Source organism: Drosophila ficusphila, unplaced genomic scaffold (genome assembly GCF_018152265.1).
Source record: "Drosophila ficusphila isolate 14025-0441.05 unplaced genomic scaffold, ASM1815226v1 contig_636, whole genome shotgun sequence".
Lineage (NCBI taxonomy): Eukaryota > Metazoa > Arthropoda > Insecta > Diptera > Drosophilidae > Drosophila > Drosophila ficusphila.
This window is the reverse complement of record NW_025064569.1, coordinates 2,308,686-2,335,251: the sequence shown is the minus strand read 5'-3', so window position 1 is coordinate 2,335,251 and position 26,566 is coordinate 2,308,686. Positions and strand designations below refer to the sequence as shown.

Sequence of the window (26,566 nt, the reverse complement as noted above, 5' to 3'; positions counted from 1 at the left end):
TTATGTTGTCACAAAAATATAAATATATTTGCTATTAAAAACAGAATAAAAGAATTTAGTTTAAAAATGGGTTGATGCTTGGGTTACATACGCCGAAATCTAATTTAGCGGACCAAAATTAAATTTAAAGATTGCGCGTGCTTCGGTTTTAAAAACCTTACAATTTGGAGCGCTTCAGGTAATCCTTATAGGTTACGTCACGCCACCACTGGGGGCGCTCGTAAACACCAGGAGTGGAAACAATAGTGCGCTGGAGATGCTGGTAAACCTGCAAAACCTTATTTGATGACACGAAAAAAACTTTTTACAAAAGACAACTTACATTTCCGTCGCTCATTCCCAACGGTGAGTTTAGAATAAAGTCGGTAGGCGCTATAGCATCCACCAGGGCGATAGCTTCATCTTTCAGAACAGGAAGGAGCCTCAAGATGCCTTCCTCGTACAAATCGAGCTGTTGCGAGTTTTCGCAGAAGTAACCACCACGGTAAAATATAGAAGAGTACTTTGTGACCAGATGGGCGCCGTAGAACGAGAGCACCTGCAGCAGCACCTGCTTCTCAGCTGATGCAGGTAAGCCGCACACAAACTGATGAAACACGTAGTAGATGGTACGCTACAAATAAGTCGATCTTGTGAATTGTATGCATGATAAAACTTTTGGGAAAAGAGTCTACCTCGCCGTATATGATCGAAAGCTTCTGGGCACCAAAAACTTGGATGTTGTTCCGAGTTTCAAACGCATCATTCCCAATACGCTGCTGTTTCTCCACTCGCTTCACAGTGGTCTCAAGTTGCCAGGCGGTAAGCCAGTTAAGCGCCTTTAGTAGATCTAAAAAAAGGGGGAAATGTAAGAATTTTGTGTGTAAGAGCAAAAAAAGGTTTTAATAGATTTCGGTCCGCGCTCGGATAAAGTTTTCTAGTTCAAGTGTTTCTGATGTTCTTCAAAGCTTTTCAAGTTTTTAAATAATTTTTTGCTGCTTGTACCATTTCCGGTTAACATTAATTTGTTAATTCTTTAAAACAAATTTTTTTTGTCCAGTACCTACAATGTCAGCTAGTTCGTGAACTGTAAAAGTTATTCTTGAATCTTGAATCTTGTATCTGTCAGACCCAGAACCCGAAAAGGTCTAGCTGAGCTAGTAGAGCTAATATTTATTAGAATTAGCATTGCGTTCTGAGCCGCTTACATTTGGCCATTAAAATGAGTTGAAATACCAATTTCTTAGTATAGTATAGCTTAGTTTAGATAGTTTATGGATAAGGAGAAGTAATTTCTTAGTGGTATTTTTCAAAAGTAGCCTAACATTATGTGCGATTTTACGATTACATATTTAAAATCGGATGTATTTTTGGGTCAAAATAAAACATACAAAAACTGAGATGTTAAAACCAATCCAAATTAGAAAAAAATATATTTAAAACAAAATTTGAACATAACATACATTTTGTAAGAAAGTAGAAACAAAATACTTACTATCCACGTCCATGGCTTCGGCCGACGTACGCTCCTGGCTTTTGCTTTTTAACAGGTCTTCCATATCTTTTAAAAAAGAGACTGTCCCCAACGGAGAAACGCGCACAAAGTCGGCGTTGTTGCGTCGCAGACTGATCAACCAGTTAGATGCTTGCTGAATAAGCGTGTTGTTCTCGCCCTCATAAGTGCAATTTGCATCGTTGTCGTTTCGAAGGTCCCCTAAACCAGAGGACTTCAGGTAGCCATGTCCGCCACAAGCCTCGCGACACTCCTTATGTAAAATAAATACAAACAAAAAAAATCAGAATAATTGAAAAACATGAAAGAATTATTATTGTCCAGTGTTCTGACTATCGTATACACGTTTCTTTTGTTAAGAATTTAAATGAGCGTGACAAAACCACTTTATTCTACGCGTTATCGTTCGCTAGAATCTAAATATTTAATCCCCATTTGCATGCTCTCTTGTTACTGATCGGGACAAAAAAAATCACTGACAAAGGAGACGGCCACGTTATGTTTCTGAAGTTATCTTAAAATATTTAGGGAAAGATTAAAAAACGCTAGATCCTGGCCAACTCCACTGGATTCGAAAAATATGGTTCTGGTAAGAGGAACTCGATTTTAAAAGTTGTCTACGGTACAGAGTAACCTCGAAAAGCTCTAAGCGAACCGCTGACTGCTACATAAAGACACAGATTTGGAAAACTCTTTTAGGGTCCGATAAGATCAAAAGATATCGCTAAGCGATCACCAAAACACTTATAAATCAAAAGCGGATTGACAATATAATAAAAGCACTCAGACAAAATCAAACCGGAACCTGATGAACCAGCACAGTTAATCCTTAGAAATGTTTATCCAGCGACCTGATTTCCGTTATCAGCAGAGAGAAATTTAATAGTTTGATAAAACTCACCTACCTTTTATATAAAGCAACTTAGGTACGCAGCCCAATATAAAAGCTAGCGGAAATAATCTAGCTCGTACACAAAAAGAACAACACATAATTTATGATTTTGTAGAATACAACTTTGCTATACCAATATATGTTAACTGTTTTTGAGCTTGGAATAAAAAGTTTACAAATTTTTAGCGCCGTGAACCAATTATACGAACCTACAACTCACATACATACTGACGAACAAACTGACAGATGTATAGATCGACTCGTTTGATAATCTTTAACTTTACTTTACTACTTTTTAGATGTTTCTAAGTTTACAAAAATAACGATTACTGCACGCACCAGAGCCGACGAAAAGCGTGGGTACTACAAGTAGTACTACCCATTTAAAAATTTTGAAGGTGGGTAATTACCCACCTGAAAAACAGATTTAGAATAATACACTGCCGCTCAACTGAATAGGTTCATGATCTTAGAGGAAGTAATTTGTCTATAATTCCTAAACCAGTGTACCGATTTCCATAATTTTTTTTTTCTTTAACTCTTGAATCATTTTATAATAAAATGCTGAAGAAGGTTTTTCAAAAACATATTATTTATTCCTTATTTAATTTTTCTTCTGAAAGGTTAACCAAATTCATGATTTTTTTTTGGGTCATCTGAATAGGTTCAACCTAAAACAATTAAAATTATTTAAGTAACTAAGGATAATTTTCATATTTTTTGAACTTAGCTGATACTTATGAACATTTTTAGAGTACATTTTACTAATTTTAATAAAAAGTGAACCCTCCGTTGTCCGATATAACACCATATACACGACCGGGAAGCGAGCTATACAAATTGTGCAGTATTTGCAGTGAAATGGTTGTCCAGGCTATTTTAATTGCCTTAACTACACCACACCAAAATCAATTTAATTTAGAAGCGTAAATCAATAGGTACAACTATTATTATCACGATCTTCAAAAGGAAGAGCATTTCCTTAGCCGTCGACATAGCTGTGAGGGTGGGGTAATGGTGTGGGGGTCGGTATCAGTCTTTGGCACTTGCGACCTTTAATTTGTTACTTGCAAAACGAGCGCGGAAACCTACAAATCTATCATAAAGGCTGCGTTTCCTGATTATTCAAGTACTTTTCACTTTATCAAATGGTCTTACCAGTACGATAACGCTCCCATCATACAGCTAGGGTGGTAAAAGAGTGGATTAAGGCTCAAAATGTGGACTTACTTGAATGGCCCCCATATTCACCTGACCTTAATATAATCGAAATCGTATGGGGGTTGCTATCGCGCAAGATATATGAAGGAGGCAGGTAATTTTCTTGCAAAACAACTTTAGTTAAGGCAATTAAAATAGCCTGGACAACCATTTCACTGCAAATACTGCACAATTTGTATAGCTCGCTTCCCGGTCGTGTATATGGTGTTATATCGGACAACGGAGGATTCACTTTTTATTAAAATTAGTAAAATGTGCTCTAAAAATGTTCATAAGTATCAGCTAAGTTCAAAAAATATGAAAATTATCCTTAGTTACTTAAATAATTTTAATTGTTTTAGGTTGAACCTATTCAGATGACCCAAAAAAAATCATGAATTTGGTTAACCTTTCAGAAGAAAAATTAAATAAGGAATAAATAATATGTTTTTGAAAAACCTTCTTCAGCATTTTATTATAAAATGATTCAAGAGTTAAAGAAAAAAAAAATTATGGAAATCGGTACACTGGTTTAGGAATTATAGACAAATTACTTCCTCTAAGATCATGAACCTATTCAGTTGAGCGGCAGTGTATATTATATAATCAACGCCTTTCCAGAAAATGACCCACCTGGAATCGATACGTTTTGGCGACTCTGGCACGCACAAATTATTCAAATTAATATCTCGAAAAGGGATTTTACAGGAGAAAAAATGTGTTTAGAGACATATATTGTATTTCTGTTATACATCTTATTTAATTAAAAGCTCACACTTATAGTTCGTGGCGTGTTATTACCAAAACAAAAGTGCGCATAGGCATACTAACCCCTGGTTCACCCCTTTTAGACTCCTTGTTTTTTTGAAAAAGTTGCTTAAAATCAAAACCAGAAAGGAAGTTAGCTTCGGCAAGCCGAAGCTTATATACCCTTGCAATCATCACATATGTCGAAAATAATACATAAAGGCTAAACAACATCGAAAATATGTCGAATTTTGTATTAACTTTGTTGGAGTCATTAAAAAGCTATATGTTCCAAAAATCATGCTTGTTTGATGAAAAACAACGATGTTAAAATTATTTTTCTTGATTAAAGGATAATTAAATAACTCGATGTTCTAAAAATCATGCACGTGGGATAAAAAACAACGCCTAACATTTGCAATTATTTATAAATGTATATATTTTTCGATCTTTCCTATATGATCTAGCTATATGATCTAGATATCCGATTTTGATAAAATTTAATTCGAAATTCAAAAGTAGTTAAAAACACCATCTGGAAGAAATCAAGTCGACATGATCAATCTCTCGGGAGCTATCCGATATAGTAGCCCGAACCGGCCCGTTCCGAAAATGCAATAACAACACAACTTTTGGGAACGTTTTAGCAAAATAGCTTTAAAACTGAGAGACTAGTTTACATAGAAACAGACGGACGGACAGATGGACGAACAGACACCCACGTAATGCTAATCAAGAATATATATACTTTATGAGGTCTGAGGTGTCTCCTTCACTGCGTTGCAGACTTCTGACTGAAATTATAATACCCTCTGCAAGGGTATAATGATAATAAAGAAAATAACAACTATACCTGTATTCCGTCCCTGGCCGCCCAAGTGGCGACGGGCTTAAGAGCCGACGAAATCGCGTGTATCTCCATGCCAGCTTGGGAAGTGTCTTCGCCAGTAAAGCCCTTCATGGTCAAATCTACGTTCTCTTTGCCTATCCAGAGAGTGACAACACGCATTGCGATCGTGGTGGCCAAGTGGGGAATAAGCCGGTATTGCTGTGACTGGTACTCGATCACAGGCCACTCCGCCGGGCTATTCGTTGGGCCAAACTGCCGCCTACTAGCCCCATAACGGGTTGCTATAGTGACTGCCTTACTCAACGCCACGTAGGTGATAGCAGTGATGTTGACGCGACCCACTGAGAGTGCGCCCAAGGAAGCGCCAAGTCGCTTCCGCTCATCCTTAATTTGGCTGGTGTAATTTCCCTGTGCATCAATGTCTCCGGTTTTAGACAGCAAATTCGCTTTTGGTATACGATACTGGTTAAACATTACAAAGCTGCCAAATTAAGAATATAAAATATTGGAGCTGTTAAAACAAAAATTTTACAGTTGTCAAAGAAAATATACTTGCCCGTTGTCAATGCCGTTAAGACCGATCTTTTCGCCCATATCGCCGACCGTGACTCCAGGGAACGGCAGCAGGGTACGTTCATCCCGGATCGGAACAAGGAATGCCTGCAGGCCTTGGTGCTTGTCATCAGGAACAAAGAGCTGTGCGTAGACAATGGCGTGGGTGCAGGTTTTTCCAAGGTTGCCCACCCAGCATTTGGCCGCCTCGAAGTCCGGCGTATGGATAATAAACTCCTGTCTTTTTATGTCGTAAGTGGCCCGGGTGCGCATGCCAAGTGCATTTGTTCCGTGAGAGATCTCAGTGAGGGCGTATGCTCCGAGGATTCGGTTGTCGGCGATTTTAGCCACATATTTTCCAAGGCGGCCAGATCCGTTGGACACCAAGGTACTGGGAAACATGCCCGTTGAAAGGCCGAACTTCACTGAGGTGCTGAAGTCGTAGCTGAAAATGGCCTGACCAAAAGCCAGTAGCAGATGCGGGGTTCCCAGGTACTAAATGCAAAACAGGACTATTAAACAATCAAACAAACCCATCAGCTGTATTACCAGCATCTTCCCATCTCACCTCATTGACGCCGTAGAATTGTTGCTCCCACAGAAGATGCTGCCGTTTGTTGGCCATCTCGCGGATGCGTTCCAGACTTGAGACCTCTGGTTCTCGCTGATAGTCGGGGTGCTGCTCCATCCACTGCCACACCTTATGCTAAAGTCGGAGGGGCATGTAAACGGGTTAGTCAAAACACAGATAAGGAGTTCTGAGCGATTTAAGGGCCCTGCGAGCAGTGTTCTGAACTTTGATCCCAACTTCCATTTCTTGGCGATTACCTTCATGCGGATGTGCTCCTCGCCCTCGAGCAGCACGTTCATGCGCTTGTAGCAGAAGCTCGCGCGCTGTCGGTACTCGTCCAAAGGTCCTCCACGGAACTCGGGAAAGATCCGCTTATCATCGAGAATGTTGGCCGTGACCTTCTCCTCCCGGCCGCCGCTGTAATAGTCGCCCAAAGCGTTTAGTATTTGATCAAGACCGTTTTGGCCCCTTTTGCTGCCCTCTCCAACCGTCATCGTGTTGGCTACTAGTTGTTGGTGGAAATGGGGACAAAGGGGAAGAAGTACTTACAGTGTGGTCAATGCAACCATGTTTAAATTCGATTCTGTCGACGAATGTTGCTGTTTCAAACGCCAGGCGCGAACTGTTTAAAAGTCCAGCCACTCCCAATTATTATTAAGTAAATAGCCAATGTCCAAAACCCAGCGATAAGTAACCCGCTTATCCTATCTTCATGGTCAGCACAAATTCGGCTCTTAGCGGCTTGCATCCGCCTTGGATAAGATACGAGCCTTAGGTAAGTGGAGGCGAAATTCCATTTCGCTGGACGTGCTTGTTCGCTTATCTGCGAATTGCAGGCCTACTTAGCCAATAACATAACATTTTTTAAATTTCCTATCCACGCAAACAGTTAAACATAAACATTATTAGTCTAGTTTCGCACCGTTTGTGCTAGACAGGGCTGCATAATCCCGAGAGATTCTCATCGATAACAGTGGAAATACTGGTACTTCGAGGAAATGTTTTTTCACAAGATTTATTATTATTTATAAATAATTGAGCTTAACGCCCAATTTTAATTTTTTATTAAAATTGGTAGTAAAAATTGCATTTAAATACTGAAAGAGGAAGATTTTAATACGACAAACCAATGGTGCCAAGCGGCTATACGGGCGATACCGAGTTGAGCAAAAAGCCGATTACGGTAAAAATAAAAATTCCGAGTTGAGCAGAAACGTTTTTGGACATAAAAAAATAAATGTCCGAGTTGAGCAGAAACGATTTTTGTACATAAAAAATGAACATCCGAGTTGAGCAGAAACGATTTTTGAACATAAAAAATAAACGTCTGAGTTGAGCAAAAAGCCGATTACGGTAAAAAAAAAAATATAAACATCCGAGTTGAGCATGAACACTTTTTCCACATAAAAAATCAATGTCAGAGATGCCACGAAAACATTATTAATTTAATAATTAAATTTTTCAAAAAAAAAATGTTATTTTTTCAGTTTTTAGTTTAGTTTTTTTTTTTTAGAAAAATAACTTAATAATAATTTTGACGCATCTCTGACATTGATTTTGCCCAACTCGGATGTTTTTTTTTTACCGTTATCGGTTTTGTGCTCAACTCGGACGTTCATTTTTTATGTTCAAAAATCGTTTTGTGCAATATTATAACTGAAAGCCCTATAGTTCCGATAAAAATTAAGTTTCAATTTTATCGTATATTACAATGTGCGCGCGAAATTATCGTATGTCCATACAAATTTTTTTTCAATTGCATGGAATGACTGCAATCGCACAAAAATACCGATATACAAAAATAAAGAAAAAGCTTCTTCTGTAAAATTTGATTTTTCTACATACGATACATTCGCGGAAATGCGTCGATATCAGGGGCGTAGCTAGATCATACAGATTCCATAGGAAAGATCAAATATATATACATATATGTATGTATAAATAAATGAACAAATGATAACGTTATAGTTTGTATTCCCACGAGCATTTATAAAATGTGAAGTTTTTAATAGCTTTTGAATCGAGAGAAAAATTTCATAAAAATCAACGTTATCATATATGTATGTACATAGCTGCCATAGAAAAGATCGAAAAATCGGGTCATTTTAGTTACCGGGGCGCCAAGATTTGATGACATATTTATATTAATTAGCCCAAATTAAACACTTTTTATTAAATAAATTAATTCGCATTATAGTGCCCGCGTTACGCGTCATATTGCACATATTTTTAGCGGAACTTGCGATATTCGCGAAATAGGGCCCTCCTCCTCAGTTTTTAGTTCAGTTTTTTTTTAGAAAAATTACCTTAGTTAATTATATATTTAATGATTTGATTTTTTTTTACCAATTTTATAAAAAAAAATATTTGAGTAATGATTTCAGTTTTTGATTTAGATTTTTTTTTTTTTTTGGTAAAATTGCGCTTTAGCGGCTTTTGCTAAAAATGGTCTAGGAATTTTTTTTTTTTTTAAAGGATACCTTGGGGCCTAAACATTAATAAAAAAGTGGCGGAAAGCTTGATTTTTAAATTTTTATTTGTAAAAATAGCAAAAAAAGCAACTGGCCATAGCTTTTCTGGGTATTCATTCACTCAGTACTATAAAATTACTCTGTGTCATTTCGCAACCTTGGCAGTGCCTGACATGTTAAAATTGTTTAATTTCTTTTGTTTTTAAATTTTAAAACAATTGCAGCACTCTTTATCCACAACACATTCTCAACGGTAAAGTTTTTCGCTAGAAAAAGATGGCAATGTTCTAAAACGGGTTGTCTCGCGGCAGTAATAATTGCTATTTTAACACATAAATAATTAAAATTTACGCTTTCCGCCACTTTTTTATTGTTGCTTAGGCCCCAAGGTATCCATAAAAAAAAAAAAATCCCAGACCATTTTTAGCAAAAGCCGCTAAAGCGCAATTTTACCTTATTTTTAATTTTTTTTACAAAAAAAAAAAAAAAAAATTACAGTATTTTCCAAAAAAATTTTTTTGGTATTTTATTCCCTCGTTGACTGTCCGCCGTGACGTGTAACGGCCGCACCAGAATCCAACATTTAAGGCTCGAGAAATTGTATTTAATAAAAAGGGCTCATTTTGTGTCAAATTACAAAAATATGTCCTTAAATCTTGGCGCCCCGGTAACTTAAATCGTGCCGAAAAATCTATGTATGTACATATATAGAATTAACGAAAACAAAATGATAGCACAGCTGTTATAAATAAGACAATCATGATTTTTGGAATATAGACTTTTTAAAGACTCTTGAATTTCGAATTAAATTTCATCAAAATCAGACGACTATACCATATAGCTGTCATATAAACAAAAGTCCAAAATATGGAAAATTAATAGAAAAATCGTGGGGTCTGTCTCACTGTGTCACAGACTTCCGACTGCAAGAGTATGAAAACAAAGAAGTTAAAATTTTACCCCTTTCTTATTGTATCCAGGAACATGAGGATGAGGGTTTTCAACTAAAATTAAAAACACCAAATTGTGTTCTAATCGGTTTTATTTGAGATTTCATTTTTTATACATCTTACACACTTAGTCAACACGCATTCTTCTTCGTCGTTTTTGGCTCCAATTCGTGGATAATAATATTATAAGCTACTAATGTAAAACATGTGATTTAACAGCTAATTTCCAGTTTGAACTAAAATGTCTTATACTTGTACATAAGTTTAGGTTCAATTTTAAGAATTAAACCATTCTTTTTTTTGGCAATTTTCCTAAAATTGAACTAATTAGGTACTATGTATTAATTTATTCTTGTTCTTAGTTCATGTTAATTGGCTGCATTCTTAAGAATTATTTAAACATGTATGGTAAAGATAATTGATGGTTATAAATAAAAATTTAGGGATGTTTAAATTTTATTCGTCACGAAGTTAAGTCCGTTGAATTTTCTAGTTTACTATTATATGTACATACATTTGTTTTGAATAAATATAATCAAGTTATTACAACTTAACGGTCAAGATTTTCCTAATATAAAAATATTGGTAGCTAATATCTAAGTATAATCATAAGTGATTACCATTTTTGGTCTTAAAAATATTTATACATCCGAGTTTTAGAAAATATTGAGGCTTTTCTCCATTATCGTGGCCTTTAATAAATCTTCTTCCATCACTTCTATCGTCTCTTCTAAAGGCGGAGAACACCGTTCGGCATCCTTCGTGCCGAACTCCCCGTTTGATTGGTATCATCGACTCTGAACCGAACTAGCCGCAGAGGAGTTCGAGGAGAATGCCGACTGAAGACTGGTCATGGAGCCCTTGTAATTAGCCGAGCTGAGCACTTCGTAGAATACGTTTAACTGGGACCCTGAAGGACTAAACCAGTGCATTAAATAGTTATCGTTGTGGTGCATCACGTGCGAGCCCTGAACGCTCTCCTTGTGCCGGCAAATGAGGGTGGGTTCCTCCCGAAAGCAGGTCACACCTTCAACGAAGTCCTGCAGGTCAAAGTACGAAACCGCAGAATCTTTGGGGAAAACAAAAAAGGTCAATTAACTTTTTTTTTTAGCTTTTGTAGGAATCTTTAGCCCAAAATAATTTTTTTTTGCATTAGAAACTTTTGGCTGAAACAATAAAAACGTCGACGAATGCACAAAGAATGGTTGTTTTGTAATGGACGTCTAAAATTTTATACTAGCTTTCGTTGCATGTCAAAGCACCGAGCATAACGTTTTGTGGGCGATGTCATTCTATACTTTGACTCATTGATCCTGAACCACCTGTTGCATAAAATCTTGTTTGAAATACATGTACAACAACTTAGTTATAACATTTTAATGCCAACTATTTTATTAAAGTCGTTCGATCCCAGCCGTTCTGACCTATATTTTACTTGCCATACCCACAAGACTTATGATATATTTTCAGCGGGGTTGTTTTAGACTAGTTCGAGTAAAAACAGACAAGGCGATTTTGAGTGTTGACTCTGCCGTGTCGGAAGAGTCTCCAAAACATCTGAAATAAAAGTACCCTATGCAACGATTTAAAGTAACTTTGTTTTCAGAGTCGTATTTAAATTTAAAAAATAAGTATAAAAAGTGATTTAAAAAAAAAACACTTTTCCAGATTTGTGAAGTTTCGAAGTGTATTAGCCTTTTTTTCCTTCTGCAAGTTCTACTTATGTTTTCAAATTCTCACCATTCTTATCCGGTAGCTCCATTGTGACCCGGTAAAGCGTAAAGTGCAGGTCGTTTCGCGTGACATCAAAGTCCCACGTAAGAACGCTCTTGGGATCTTCGTTTCGAATAAGCAACTCGTGCGTAAATCCCGCCTTAAGCTCAACGCACTTGTACATGTTGTGATGGTCGTGGTGGTGGAGGGCAGTAAGACGAGTACTTGGAGCCATAGCTTCAGAATTTGAGGGCAGCTCGACAGCCACTTCATGATCATCCAGCGAGTTCATTTTATATAGTGTCTTGGGAACCAGTCCGCCCTCGTGAATCATGTTCTTTTAGAAAAAAGATAATTATGTTAAAAAAAAAATTTCTGGTGAAGAGGACTTTAGGCTATGACTGATCACAAGTATGACAGCCTCTGAGTGATCAAGGCTCAGGGGATTTGGACATGGACATGGAGAAAATATTACTGCAATAATTCCATGGCTGCGTACGCTTCACAAAAAAAAATCGCAAACAAAAAACCAGAGTGTAAGACAAAGGCGTACGAGTGTTTTTCGTTATGGACAATGACAAACGAAACTAAAAGAAGAAGTAAACGACAAAGTAGGATGCTTACACAATTGCACTTGGCTAAATAACAATGGTAAAAGTATTTTTGACTGACTTGCTCCACATGTGGAAGGGGTTGGTTTTCTACCTGAGCAGCCCCAGTAATCCGTATTCAAAGCCGGAACCAGAGGGGAAAAAGATGTCAAACACAGATACAATAATAACAAAATATAGTACGTATCTACGGATGCAGCAATAATGGATTCCCAACCAAAGCCGCGCCACCGAAGCCGTGGCTACTGTCTGCTTGCTTACCTTGCAGGGTCCCCCTAGGAAGTCGGGCACTATGTCCTCATCTAAGTACTGTGCTGGACCATCCTTCATATTTGCACAGTCGGAGCCGTAGAACAAGAACTTGGATCGCGTGTGCTCATCTAAAAATTGTCAAGAAATTATTAAAAGATTAAACCAAGTAAATATGTATATGTATTAGGGTGCCCCATCCAATAAGGGCGAATTTTTTTTTTCGATTTTGAAAACGCATACCCTCTATATTTCTTCTAATTGATCTTAAGAACCTAAATGTTAAATATTATCGAAATCGGATAACGGTAACCCGTGCCGACTTGAGGCCAAACATTTAAGAAAACAAGAAAGGAAGCTAGCTTCGGCAAGCCGAAGCTTATATACCCTTGCAGTCATCAAATATTTCGAACAGAATACACAAAGGTTAAACAACATCGAAGCTACGACGACTTTTCTATTAATTTTCCATATTTTTGGCTATTATATGTTATATGGCATCTATATGATATAGTCGTCCGATTTTGATGAAATTAATTTGTTATTCAAGAGTCTTTAGAAAACTCTATATTCCAAAAATCATTATTTTCTGAAGAGAAATAACGATGTTATAATTTTATTTCCGTTAATTCTATATAGATTTTTCGATCTTTCCTATAGCAGCTACATATATGATATAGTTGTCCGATTTTTATGAAATTTTTTAATAAATCAAGGCTAGTTAAAAAACTTGATACTCAAAAAATCATAGTCGTGTGATGAAAAACAATGACGTTATCAATTAATTTCCATTAATTCTAGTAATTTGGTGTTTAGCATCGCCTATTAAAAATATGCCTTTTCTAGAACTGCGTAATTCCACTGACATCTCGACTGAATGAAAACAATGCGTTCACAAAGAACAAAAAACAATAATGACCAAACACCGATAAGATATTCGCGCGCGCCAAAGTTAACAAGTACTGACATGTACATATTAATGCAAGTCGGCACAGGTTGCTATGGTCCTAGGTACATGAAAATTTATTTACATGCATTTTAATAAGATACAAAAATAATTAGAGGGTATGCATTAAAAAAAAAACAACTTTTATTTTTTTGGGACACCCTAATATGTATAGCTCACCAATAAAAGCGCCAACGATAGTCCAGGCTATGGGAAAAACCCTGGGTGCCCGCACCACTAAGACACGTCCCATTGTCTCTGGATAATTGCGTTCTACAGTTTCGATAATAAACAATAGGGCTTTAATGCCTGGGCGCCACAGATGACGCATAGAAAGGCCTTCCAAGTCTACGAGCAAGGACCAGTTCAGCACAGGCTTCTCCAGTCGGTCAGAGGCTTCATTGATTTTTTGAATACCCTCTTCACAGATGTGGAGAGCCTTGATATAAGTAACATTTCAATCAATAAGGGGTATTGTGGCCGTCTGGGAGTACGTTCTTACCAATCTTAGTAGGCCTTCCATTCCTAAAGACTTTAGCAGGCCTTTGACATCCATGTGTCCGAGTCGCAAAATGTAGAGGGGCCGGCCGTCCTTGTCGTGGTGGTGCCAGCCACCCGGAAAGTGCTCCACTACCACGGCAGGTTTGACGTACTCGGTTAGCAAAGCATCTATACGGTGTTCCCGACGCCAACGAAGCGAGTCACACAGCATTGCGAACGCCTGGTTTACGTGCCAGTCCCTAGCAGCTAGGAAACGCATTATGGTCTGATAACTGGGAATGGGTCCCAGGCCATCGACACCATCTAGCATTTTTCGCAGCTCCAGCAGTTTAGACTCTTGCATGGGGGACAACTGGCCGAGGCTACGCGCGATAAAATCGCCATCGAGCAGTATATTATGGTGTTGATCTCGAGCTGCGACCGGAGACGGGGATTTAGGGGCGTCAGGCGGTGAAGTCCAACGATCCACGTGCGTAATGCCTTCTTCACGCAACTGATTGATAAAGAACTCAATAATTTCCTTGCCCTTAAGCGTCGTCTGGGTGTACTGCTTCATGCCCATCTTCTCCATTGAATGTTCAAATCCGAAAAAGTTCTTGATGTCCAGCGTTGCCGACTGGTCAAAACACGTCCATTCGGAGTTGTCTGGGTGCGCGTAATAACGGCACCGCTCAAAAATCTCAATGCGTGAAGAGAAGCTTTCATTGACCGCCTCGATGCTTAGCGTACGCTGTTCCATGTCTAGGTAGTTGTGCTGCTGGAAAAACACGTAGTCCACACCAATAAGCTTCTTAAAGATGTAGGGAGCGTCAACTGCCAACTTGCAGCGTCGGCTTGTGTTCCGTCTCGAACCGTTTTCAAGGGTTTCGTCCTTAATGACTTCACAGTCCAGCACGATCGGCATCTGAGGGCATGTGGGAAAGCGACGCTCGTAAGCCTGTAAAAGTAACATTGAACTTAATTATTATCCTTTAGCAGAATTAAGTGTTTTTAATTCCTTGGCATCAAGCAAAAATTGTTAAATCATAACAAAAAAAAATGTTTGGCCTTGTTGGTAAAAATGTTTTTGTTAAACATTAAAGTCAATTTAACTAGAAAACAGGGATGTATTAAAAATACGTTTAGTTGAGAAACCGTAGTGATGATTGCAAGGGATCAATACTATATGATCAAGGGATTAGATCACTCAAAACAATTTTAATAGAAGTGACAACACTTTCAAGATCTTGACGTCCATTCAGAAAGCAGTACCTAATCCCTCTAGGGGCTGGTAAGCGTAAATGGAAAACTTTATTTATTTATCTTTGGAATCCAAATCAAACCAATACGCTGTACAATCGAATGGCTGCCACAGAATTTCACAAACATTGCACAAACATTTAAAAAGCAAGAAAAGGAAGCTAGCCTCGGCGGGCCGAGCTTATATACTTTTGCAGTCATCACAAATGTTGAGCAAAATGCATAAAGATTAAACAACATCGATGTTATGACGATTGTTATTCCCTGCAGAGGGTATTATAATTTCAGTCAGAAGTTTGCAATGCAGCGAAGGAGACTTCTCAGACCTCATAAAGTATTCATATTCTTGATCAGCATCACGATCTGAATTTTGTAAAAACCCCAAAAATAAATTATAGCCTATGTTACTCCCCGATAATGTAGCTTTCTATCGGTGGAAGAATTTTTTTAATCGGACCAGTAGTTCTTGGGAAAACACCATCTGGAAGAAATGCCAATAAGATAAAAAACAGCGGTGTAATAATTTGTTTCCCGTTGTTTTTCGACATATTAGAACTATCCGATAAAGTCCTCTTATTCGGACCCTCGCGACTAATGTGTGAAATAATAGAGCGATTCAGATGGTGATGCCAAAAATGTATATGCGGTCTGAGGTGTCTCCTTTACTGCGTTCCAAACTTCTGACTGAAATTATAATACCCTCTGCAAGGGTATACAAATGAGCTAAATAAGAATGAAAAGAATCAACATTTCAATATGCTTCGAAACGTTACTTTTCAAGAAAGATATTATACAAAAATTTTTAGCTCTGTTATTTTTACCATTGATATTTGCTCTTTTATACCTTGTTTTTAAACGATTGAGGTTTAACGATTAGTTATTGCAAAATGTTTGCATTGTGTATGATCTCTATGAGGACAAAAATGTTGGTTTGAGACACTCGTCGTATAATTAAGAGTGAGACTAGGAAAAATCTCATATTATAGCACATATCATGTATTTATCATGTATTTACCATGACATTGTTAATGCTATAAAGGTCGTTTATCATGTGGATATTCACATGTTAAATAATTAAGCTTACCGTGGGAACCAATATGTGCCGATTCTTAACTGGGACGAACATGTTTTAAACTGTGCACCTTTTTTTAAAAAACCCTAACAAAGACTTTTAGCCTTGGACTTTTTAATTATTTAGTTAAATATTTATGACGACGACGTTACAACTTTCAAAAGCTAGTTTTGCCTTTTGAGGAACGCAAGAACAAACAAGAAAGGGAGCTAGCTTCGGCGAGCTTTGCAGTCATCAAAATGTTGAAAAAAAATACATTTCATTTTCTATATGGATTTTTAGATCTTTCCTTAGGCAGCTATATGATATAATTGTCCGATTTCTTTGCATTTTTTTTCCCGATTCAAACGTAAATAGTTAAAAACTCGACGTTCAAAAAATCATGCTCGTGTGACAAAAAACATCAAGAAATCAAGTCGATATGTACAAAAACAACGGCGTAATGATTTTTTTTTTCAATCTCTTATATGGGACCTATCCGGTACAATTCCGATCCGGCCCGTTCCGACCTACATATAATAACTACATAACTTCTGGAGAAGTTTCAGCAAGATAGCAGTAGAACTGAGAGACTCGTTTACATAGATAAGGGCAGACGGACAGACGTACAGAAGTACAAACGGAGTGTTTAATTAAAGGTGTTTCCTAACACCAAAGACAGCTCAATCTACAGCCATGGACAGATAAATATCACAAATCAGACAAAGAGAAGAAATGTCAAATATGTTATCGAAAACTAAGTCTATCAGGATAAAGGATAAAGTGATTCTATAATATATTAGTGATTCCATATATAAAGTGATTTTATTATTAGATTATCTAATTACTAAACAATGGTAACTTATTAAACGATCGAACAATGTTTATTGTTATTTTTGTATGAGGGCCGCCAAATCGGATGGAAACATAATAGCACATTTAAAAAAAATGTTTTTTAGAAACTGCAGGTCTTTAGACAGGCATCCTCGGAGATAGATTTACGAAGTCCTTGGATTCCTGCACACAAATCATCCAAATTTAAAAGTTTCTCATTAGTAATTCGAAATCTTTCTGTATTGCAGAGGTTTGATATGGTATTCAGGTTCGATCTTTTGGTTGGGATTGGACAATCCAAAATATCAATTTTTCGTTCTGCAGCCATTTCTTAACGACTCCAGCAGTGTCCTTTGTGTCGTTAAATTGCATTAAAGTCCTTATACCGGCATATTTTTAATAGCAAATGGCTCCATTTCCTTCTGCAGGTTATCCAAGTTCTGTAATCGATCCATTAAGCCGTTGGCTCGGACTATTGGTACAACGCCAGGTCAGAAAAAACCAAACCATCTTTTTTCCTTCTGCATGTTTGATGGCTTTGGTAGTACATCTGTGGTTCAGGACTTTAGGGCGACTAATAATAGTTTTGTCATTAAGTTCTATCCTATTTATACTAGTTTTATCGGTTCCAAGTTCTTTTTCCAAAACCTCAATGACTTGTTCCTGTGCGCCATAGCAAAAGTTTAGATTTTTTCGATGTGGCGCTTTGTCAAGTATGGCGTTTTTTTTCCGATGCGTCAAAAACGTGAAACTTTGTTATCCAGTTATCTGAACACATTGAGGATGTATTATAAAAAGTAAAAATAGATCACGTTTTCTCTTCCGCACTGTGAGTCATACGGTGTGTTCGATCGCTTTTCGAGGTAATTTTTCCAAAATTGTTTTTTAATCGTATAATAATTACTTTTAAATTAGAAAGGAATTTAATGACATTTATAACAATTTATTCAGATCATTTCTAAATTTCTGAAATTTTAGCAACGGTTTGGCCGGATTCACTAAGTTTATTAATAAAGGTCTTTTTTATACCCTTCCAGAGTAAAGGGTATTATAATTTCAGTCATAAGTTTGCAACGCAGTTAAAGAGACACCTCAGACCCCATAAAGTATATATATTCTTGATTAGCATCACGATCTGAATTGAAATACGTCCGTACGTCTGTCTGTTTCTATGTAAAAATTAAAACCGATTGAAATGGAATTCACAAACGCAGAAATTCGGGCAATTTTGGAATTTTATTTCGCACAGGTTCGCAGACAGATTTTTGCTGTCTTTGGAGATAACAAACTTTCGATTCAAACCGCCGAACAGTGGTTTAGGCGATTCCGAAGTGGCAATTTTGATACCGAAACACCAAAGCCTTCCGGACGACCAGTGACCGTTGATACGAATAAAATCATGGAAATAGTGGATCGAGATCGTAATGTGACTATTAGAACCATCGCAGAGGAGCTCCAACTAAGCACGGAAACCGTCCATAGGCATTTCAAGTCGAAAAATTTAACAAAAAAGCTCGATGTATGGGTGCCTCATGAGTTATCCAAAAAAAACCTTTTCGACCGTGTATCGACTAATTTCTGGATTGGTTAGTCACTGGTGATGAAAAATGGATCACATATGACAACATAAAGCATAAAAAGATCCTGGTTGAAGCACGGTGAGTCGTCTCAAACGGTGGCAAAGCCAGGACTGACGGCTCAGAAGGTGTTGCTGAGTGTATGGTGGGATATCAGAGGAATTATCCATTATGAAGTGTTGCCCTATGGCCAAACCATCAATTCTGACCGGTCTGAAGCGGCCAGCCATGGTAAATCGTAAGGGCGTTGTGTTCCATCATGACAACGCCAGGTTATTTAGATTCTTCGCCTAAAATTTGCCAACGACTACTTTTGCAAGAATTTAGCTTTTTGGAACACCCTAATTTTAAAGACGAGTCCAAACTTAATATTTCCGGGTCTTTTGGAGCCAGACATGTTTAGCGTAAGTCTAAGACAGAGCTCCAAAGCAAGAATCTAAATACTACAGTTAAGCATGGCTGCGGTAGATTCATGGTATGGGCCTGTATGTCGGCAGCTGGCGTCGGAAGACTGCACTTTATAAAGTCTACGATTTACAAGGTTCACTATCTTGAAATTTGGAAAGCCAATTTTGTTCAAAATGCGGTAGAACTTGGAAATCGGGAGGATTTTCGATTCTACCAAGACAATGACCCAAACCACAAATCGGATATTGTTCAGTCTTGGCTGATTTGGAATTGCCTACATGTGATGGAACCCCCGCCTAGGCATCAGACATAAACGTAATGAAAAATTTCTGGGCAATTCCCTACCAAAATATCAAAAAAAGCCAGTTTTCTAACAAATCTGCTCTAAAAAACGGTATGGTGACAGAGTGAGGAAAAATAGTCCTATTGGGGAGAAAAAGCTGGTGGAATCGATGTCAAAACGGCTTAAAATGTTCATTGACAACAATGGTGGCCAAAACAAGTATTAATTTTTCTTGTTTTTTCATTAAAGTCAGTTAAAAAATATATTTTCCTAGCTGGTTGAAATAAGCTGCTGCAGTATTTTAAGCAGTATTTTTGTTTGAAAATTTTTATTAAATATTTAAAAAATGCTAAAAAAAAATGTTAACAATTATGTTAACTTTAAGTCTCACACTACAAATCCCCATTTGAATTTTTATATTTGCTCTCATGGTTTGCTAGATATATGGCTTTAAAGTTTTTTTGAGGTGCTGGTTGAAATGGCACGATTTTAGTTTCCGGGGCGCCAAGATTTGAGGACATATTTTGGGTAATTGGCCCAAAATAAACACTTTTTAATAAACAAAATTTTTTGATATCTCGCACCGTTTACGAGATATCGAGCCTTAAATATCGGCTTGTAGTGCGGCCGTTACACTGGGGAAAAATTTTTTTAAAGAAATTATCTCAAAAATAAATATAGCATATGTATCAATGCATAAGTGCGCGCGCACTTATGCATTGATACATATGCTATATTATTTTTTGAGGCAATTGTTATAAAAAAAAACTAAGCTAAAAACTGAACAAATAAATTTAAGTGTTCGTCTTCGACCGAAAGTACCGCAAATCTTGAAAGTTCCACGAAAAATACGTGCAATAAGTAATTTCGCCTGCTACCAGCCCTCACTATAATCCGAAATTTAGGGCTCGATATCTCGTAAACGGTGCGAGAAATCGAAAAATTTTATTTATTAAAAAGTGTTTATTTTGGGCCAATTACCCAAAATATGTCCTCAAATCTTGGCGCCCCGGAAACTAAAATCTCCCCGTTGAAATAAGCTGCGAGCCACTGTACATACTTTATGGGGTTTGAGGTGTCTCCTTCACTGCGTTGCAAACTTCTGACTGAAATTATAATACCCTTTTGCTCTGCAAGGGTATAAAAAAAAACAGTTATATACTGAATTGCAACTTTTTGCTATACAAATTTAATTTTTGTACCCTGTTGTGCGACTTTTCCACTTGTAGTTGTACAAAAGGGTCATTATTGTTTATTTCCTGTCTCAATTGTCACAATTGTTTGTCTGGATCAATAGGAAACATCAATTCAACAACGAAATGATGGAGGTTTAAACCCTTCCACATAAAAAAAAGGTTTAAAAAAAAAAAAGATATACCAGCAGCAAAGAGAACGGCTTTATTTGAAAAAATTCATTGTACTTATGTATATGTAAATTTGTATATTTTGTAATCACAGATAATCTACTTTCCAACATATATAAACTTTATTATTACCTAATACTGAGTAATTACCATTTGGCTATAGTCCCGGCAAACTTATTTTAAATAATGATATGCGTATAAAAAAAATAAATCAAATTAAGACTGACACCTAATTTTTGTACTTTGTTAAATTATTTGGATTTTTTATTCCCTCCCGCTCTTGTTTCTCTTTCGCTTCAGTTTCTCTTAAATCGACGTATGTATGTATAAAATGTAAAAGAGGAACTTGGCCGCTCAAGGTTAATTTTATTTATCTTTGTAAGGAGAGATACAGACTAAACGAAAACGAATAACAACAAAACAACAGTTCTAAATAAATGGTTTTTGTTGTTTGAAACTTATTAATTGATAGTAAATTGGTTTGCACACATACATATGCATACATACAAATAACTAGGCAAACATACAGGTAGAGCAAGGACACGCCTACGCCTCCACCAAATATAGAGGAAAAACTGCAAAATATTATACATGTGTATGAACATACATACCATCATTACCAGCTCGAAGGGATATTTGTAGACGCGAACGGGGGATTGAAACTTTTGCACCATCTTGTTGCTATTGTTGATGGATAATTGGCTGTTTGCTACTGGCACTGACAAAATCTGCACTTGATAAAAATCAATTAGTTACTATTGCCTTTTAGATGGCGTGCAAAGGAGTCAACGGATTTCGATCAAAATATCTAGATAGGATTTTATTGGTTCGTGACAGTTCACACCAGTGTCATTTGTTTTATATGTATATATTTGTTATCCTCAGCCCATTTGGTGTTAAAAACTGCAGCTGGCCGTGGAGTGTATAGAGAAAGCCTTTCTCTCAGTTTAAGTGACGGACTCCGGTAGTGTGACCGCCTCCGTGGTTGGAAATTAAGCACAAACTTATACCGATATTTTCACAGCTTCACATTGTGTACTATGCGATAGTTGGGCATTACCTCTTTTTAGAAAGTCTTAAAAAATCCTTGCGTCAAATTAACTTAAAACTTAAATGTGATAATTGAGAAATTATTATAATTTCTGTCAGAAGTTTGCAACGCAGGGCAGGAGGCACCTCAGACCCCATAAAGTATATATATTCTTAATCAGCATCACGATCTGAATCGAAATCCGTCTGTACGTCTGTCCGTCGGTCCGTCTGTCTGTTTCTATGTAAACTTGTCTCTCAGTTTTGAAGCTAACTTGCTGCAGTATAACTTGCTTGCAGTATATATGTAAGTCGGAACGAGGCGGATCGGCCGACTATATCGGATAGCTCCCATACGAGAGAATGAAACAAAAATTCTCATTCCGTTGTTTTTGATCAGATCGACTTGAATTCTTCCAGATGGCGTTTTCTATTGAATTGATTTTTAAAATATAGAGTGTTTTATTAACCCTTGAATTGAGAAAAAAAAATTCAATAAAATCCAACAACGTTATCATATAGCTGCCATCAAAAAGATCGAAAAATCTATATATGTATGTAGAAATAACGGAAATAAAATTATAACATCGTTGTTTTTCATCAGACAAGCATGCTTTTTGAAATATAGAGTTTTCTAACGTCTCTTGAATTACGAATGTCATATGCACAATAGTTGACAATAAATAGAAAAATCGTCATAGCTTCGATGTTGTTTAGCCTTATTGTATTTTGTTCGACATATTTGATGACTGCAAGGGTATATAAGCTTTCTTTCTTGTTTATCATAAGTTTTGTTTTCCGTTCTAGTATTGAGTACCAGAGGGCGATACCGAATTGCGCAAAAAGCCGAATAAGGTAAAAAAAAAACATCTGAATTGCGCGAAAACTCTTTTTGTACATAAAAAAATGAATGTCCAAACTGCGCGAAAACGCTTTTTGTACATTCAAATTTATGTCCGAACTACGCGAAAAGCCTATTACGGTAAAAAAAAATCATCCGAATCGCGCGAAAACGCTTACTTGGTCAAAATAATTAGTTAGTTGTTCATCAACATTTGTATATTATTATATTATATTCTATATAATATAAGTTTATTTTTTCAGTTTTTAGTTTAGTTTTTTTAGAAAAAAAAATTAAAAAAATAAGTACGCGCGCACTTTTGCATTGATACAAATGCTATATGATTTTTCTAAACAAAAGGTTATTTTTTTTAGTTTTTAGTTTAGTTCTTTTTGTGCGTGCGCACTTATGCATTGATACATATGCTATATGATTAAGTAATTTTTCTAAAAAAAAAGGTTATTTTTTCAGTTTTTAGTTGAATATACATATTTTTAAAGAAAAATTTTACAGTAATTTTTCCAAAAAAAGATCTTGGCTTTATTTTTATTAAATTGCAAAATGCGTTTTTGCGCAACTCGGATGTCTTATTATACCCTTGCAGAGCAAAGGATATTATAATTTCAGTCAGAAGTTTGCAACGCAGTGAAGGAGACACCTCAGACCCTTTAAAGAATATATATTCTTGATCAGCATCACGATCTGAATCGAAATACGTCTGTCCGTCTTTCCTTCTGTCTGATTCTATGTAAACTAGTCTCTCAGTTTTAAAGCTATCTTGCTGAAACTTTCCCAAAAGTTGTGTACGGGCCGGATCGGCCGACTATATCGGATAGCTCCCATACAAGAGATTGAAATAAAAAATTCTAACGTCGTTGTTTTTGATCAGATCGACTTGATTTCTTCCAGATGGCGTTTTCTAAACACTATTGAATTTCGGATAAAATTTTTATCAAAATCGGATAACTGCACCATACAGCTGCCACACAAAAGATAAAAAAATATGTACATACATATATAAATAATGAAAAAAAATTATATCCTCATTGCTTTTAATCCCACGAGCATGGTTTTCAAAACATTGAGTTTTTAACAATCCTTGAGTCGAGAAAAAAATTTCATTATAAAATCTGACAACGTTATCATATAGCTGCCATAGAAAACATCGAAATCTATATAGAAATACGGAAATAAAATTATAACGACGCTGTTTTTAATCCCACGAGCATGGTGCAATAGCTTAAAAAATTATCCCAGCCCATTTCATTGACCCTAAGAGCAACGAAAGCAGTTTGTGGCCCTAATTGCATGATTATTGCAAATAGTACCTTGTGTATCTTGTGCGGTAAGAATAGCTTCATACGAGATACACAAGGTACTAATTTTTCGACCTGACCAAAACAAAGCAGAAGGTGCTAGCCGAATTGAGCAGAAAATTGCAAAACATTGTCCGAGTTGAGCAGAAACGCTTTTTTGACATAAAACATAAATGTCCGAGTTGAGCAGAAACGCTTTTTGGACATAAAAAATGAAAAACCGATAACGGTAAAAAAAAAACATCTGAGTTGCGCAAAAACGCTTTTTGCATAAACGATGTACGGAAGGTGTTGTAGGTCAATGGCACGCCTATCAGTACGCTGGTAGCTTGCATAAATAAAGTAAAAATAACAACATCTCTGTATATTCGAAAATGACCACCGTAGATTGTCGGAAAATATAGTTCATACGCATGATTATTCCTATTCACCGGATGCTAGACTCCAAATATAATTATCATTCCACATAAGAGTTTGCTGCTGCGCCACTTATTTGTGTTCAATTGGCACATGTCTACTTATTTCATCCATATTCAATTGCGAAGTACATATGTTTATTGTGGGAAAAAAAGATTCATCGATCTTTACGGAATTTCTAAATTTGGTCTTCAGGCTCAAGGCCCGCGATAGAAGCTAACAATAGCTTAAACATCAACTTAATCTAAGCTTTATATAAACACTTTTCATAAACCTGAATTAGTAGGTTTCCAAAATCTGTAAGCAGATTTATAATTAAGTGAACCCACAATTAAAACTAAAATCGGTTACAGAAATTTTAAATTGTTTGGTTGTCGTAAAGCTTAACTATGATCACAGGTTGTCGTCATTATTTTTGTTCAGGTGAACAATCTACTGATATATACAAATTGGATTAATAAATAATAAACAAAATGTTGTTTGCTAATGACAACCAGTAAGGTCATGGCAAAGATCCAGATCCAGACTCGTAGTCCTCTGATGTTGATGACCATTGAGCCGTGCGCAAAGACTTTATTTGAGCCAGATGCTCTCCGGCTTCACTTTCCGTTTGAATTAGCATAGGGATTTGTTGAGGAAGGTCGCTGGTAGCCCACAGATACAGGTCCAGCGTTTTTTCCGTACAGTCAGCAATAAACCGAACAAATGGTCGAATGTCACCTTCGTTGGCTAGCTTGAGATAATGGTAGTACTTGCTTCGCTGGTTCTTTGGAATAATCACGGGCGGATAGCCAGCTCGCATTAACAACGTATTCATTAGCAGACGTGAGGTGCGTCCGTTTCCGTCGATAAAGGGGTGAATGTGGACCAGCTTGTAGTGGGCGAGGGCCGCATAACTGAAAATAAAACATGATTCGTTAAACGTTGTTAATTTAAAACGCTATAGGTTCAGAAATTAACATTAGGGAGATTAATTACACTCACTTGACGGGATGAAGAGTACTGCTTTGTTCCGAGTTAAGCCACCGTTGAAAGCGTTGCATTAATAGCGAAAGGTCACCAGGACCGGGGGGTATATGTCCACCAACGTAAACCTGATTTCGCCGAAACTCACCCCCTTCAATGGGGTCCACATGTCCTAGAACTCGACGATGGAGCTCGAGAATGTCCTTAATAGTGATTTCTATTCTGCAAACAAAATGTACAAACACTAAACAAAATGTTTTTTATGCTAATAATCCTACACTCTTTGACCAGAAAACAAATTTATGTTTTTCCTATGTTAAAGTGGTCTTTTATAGAAAACGTAATCGTAGTATGTACATGAAATCTGCAACTTACTTTTGCACCAGACTAGCATTTATGTACTTCATAGCCAGATCCATTCCCAAGATCTCGTTATGCTCGTCGATGGATTTGCCGTCTACAGCCATGCGAGTCTCTAGTATAGAACGTGTCTGGGCCAGCGTCATAGTATTACCCTCGATGCCAACCGAATGGTAGATGTGCTGAAAGTAGGCTTCCTTTTTGGCTCGTCGCAGAGCTGCGTTTGACTCGTGGATAGCGGAGAGGGCATCTCGCTTGGAGTCAAGCGACTCCAGGCGGCGCTCATCTAGTTCCTGTACCAAATCAGCGGTGCGCTGTCTGTTGGCCAGCGCCTCGGTGTTGCTTGGGTTCAGAGTCAGGGCCTGGAAATAGTACTGATCCGCCAAAACAACGTTGCGTTGGTTGTGCTCAAGAAATTCACCATATCTTAGCAGCACTTCAGGATGTCGAGGGGCTAAAGCCAGGGCGTGTTCAAACAAACGCGCTGCCTTGTCATCCTTCCCCGCCAGGTACATGTCCTGGGCCAGTCGCAGAGCCCCTAGCGCCTCCTTAATGTTTGTCTGCTCTGCATCCGTGTAGCTGGCCCCGAGACTGTCGCTAATGCTCTTGTCGTAAAATTCCTTCAATGCATTTAGCTCCTCAACAGAGTACAGTGCGGTCTCATCCCGCGTCTGTAGAAAGGGGGCGTTGGGCAGGTGGTGAAGCCGCCGCAGTTTCCAACTCAGGTTTGAGGAGGTTAAGGCATGAAACGACCAGGCCGCGATGCTGCCGGCAATGAAGAACAGTAACAAACGGTATAGGTGGTTAGGTCTTTGCGCACTACAAAGTGACGAGTTAGAATGTTCGTGTTGACCGGGGAGCTGAGCCTTTAACTGTTCTGCCTTTGTATCCCCAGCCGCTTGTATCGCAGTGCTCATGGCCAATGTCCTTTGTTAGATTATATGTCACACGAAATTTGCATGTAAGGCTAAGTCCAAACTGTGGAAGACTTGAGTCGTTAATTTCACGTCTTTACTTTTTGGACCGCCCAACATATCGTCAATCACCACGTATATGAATTAGAGCTGAGCTGCAAAAACATCGGTTTGTATGTATCGATGTTTTGAAACTGATCGATAAGTCTCATATTATCAAAA

The 26,566-nt window shown here is 37.4% G+C and overlaps 3 protein-coding genes and 1 long non-coding RNA gene across 5 annotated transcripts; 1 reads left to right on the top strand and 3 right to left on the bottom strand.

Moving 5' to 3' along the window:
* On the bottom strand, positions 1 to 7,207 carry LOC108093004 (peroxisomal acyl-coenzyme A oxidase 3). Of its 2 annotated transcripts, XM_017192906.2 has the most exons (9): positions 6,854 to 7,207; positions 6,562 to 6,721; positions 6,302 to 6,439; positions 5,738 to 6,228; positions 5,185 to 5,662; positions 1,475 to 1,745; positions 675 to 829; positions 323 to 613; positions 1 to 268 (listed from the first exon to the last, which is right to left on the bottom strand). In XM_017192906.2, the coding sequence occupies exons 1-9, from the start codon at positions 6,871 to 6,873 to the stop codon at positions 158 to 160; spliced, it is 2,115 nt and encodes a 704-aa protein (XP_017048395.1). In that variant the 5' UTR covers positions 6,874 to 7,207; the 3' UTR covers positions 1 to 157. The 2 variants fall into 2 exon arrangements, with proteins under 2 accessions (XP_017048395.1, XP_017048394.1); XM_017192905.1 differs by lacking the exon at positions 6,854 to 7,207 and having other exon boundaries at positions 6,562 to 6,824.
* On the top strand, positions 1,960 to 4,373 carry LOC108093006. The gene is made up of 3 exons (XR_001771460.1): positions 1,960 to 2,081; positions 2,684 to 2,782; positions 4,206 to 4,373. It is a non-coding gene; the product is annotated as an uncharacterized LOC108093006 (long non-coding RNA).
* A 2,592-nt stretch (positions 7,208 to 9,799) lies between the features above and the next one.
* On the bottom strand, positions 9,800 to 21,474 carry LOC108093005 (protein real-time). Its single transcript, XM_017192907.1, has 6 exons — positions 21,113 to 21,474; positions 13,747 to 14,682; positions 13,425 to 13,683; positions 12,311 to 12,429; positions 11,466 to 11,775; positions 9,800 to 10,794 (listed from the first exon to the last, which is right to left on the bottom strand). The coding sequence occupies exons 1-6, from the start codon at positions 21,173 to 21,175 to the stop codon at positions 10,514 to 10,516; spliced, it is 1,968 nt and encodes a 655-aa protein (XP_017048396.1). The 5' UTR covers positions 21,176 to 21,474; the 3' UTR covers positions 9,800 to 10,513.
* Positions 21,475 to 24,224: 2,750 nt separating this feature from the next.
* LOC108093015 (protein adenylyltransferase Fic) lies at positions 24,225 to 26,497 on the bottom strand. The gene is made up of 3 exons (XM_017192917.2): positions 25,446 to 26,497; positions 25,089 to 25,292; positions 24,225 to 25,000 (listed from the first exon to the last, which is right to left on the bottom strand). The coding sequence occupies exons 1-3, from the start codon at positions 26,345 to 26,347 to the stop codon at positions 24,607 to 24,609; spliced, it is 1,500 nt and encodes a 499-aa protein (XP_017048406.1). The 5' UTR covers positions 26,348 to 26,497; the 3' UTR covers positions 24,225 to 24,606.
* Positions 26,498 to 26,566: the final 69 nt, after the last annotated feature.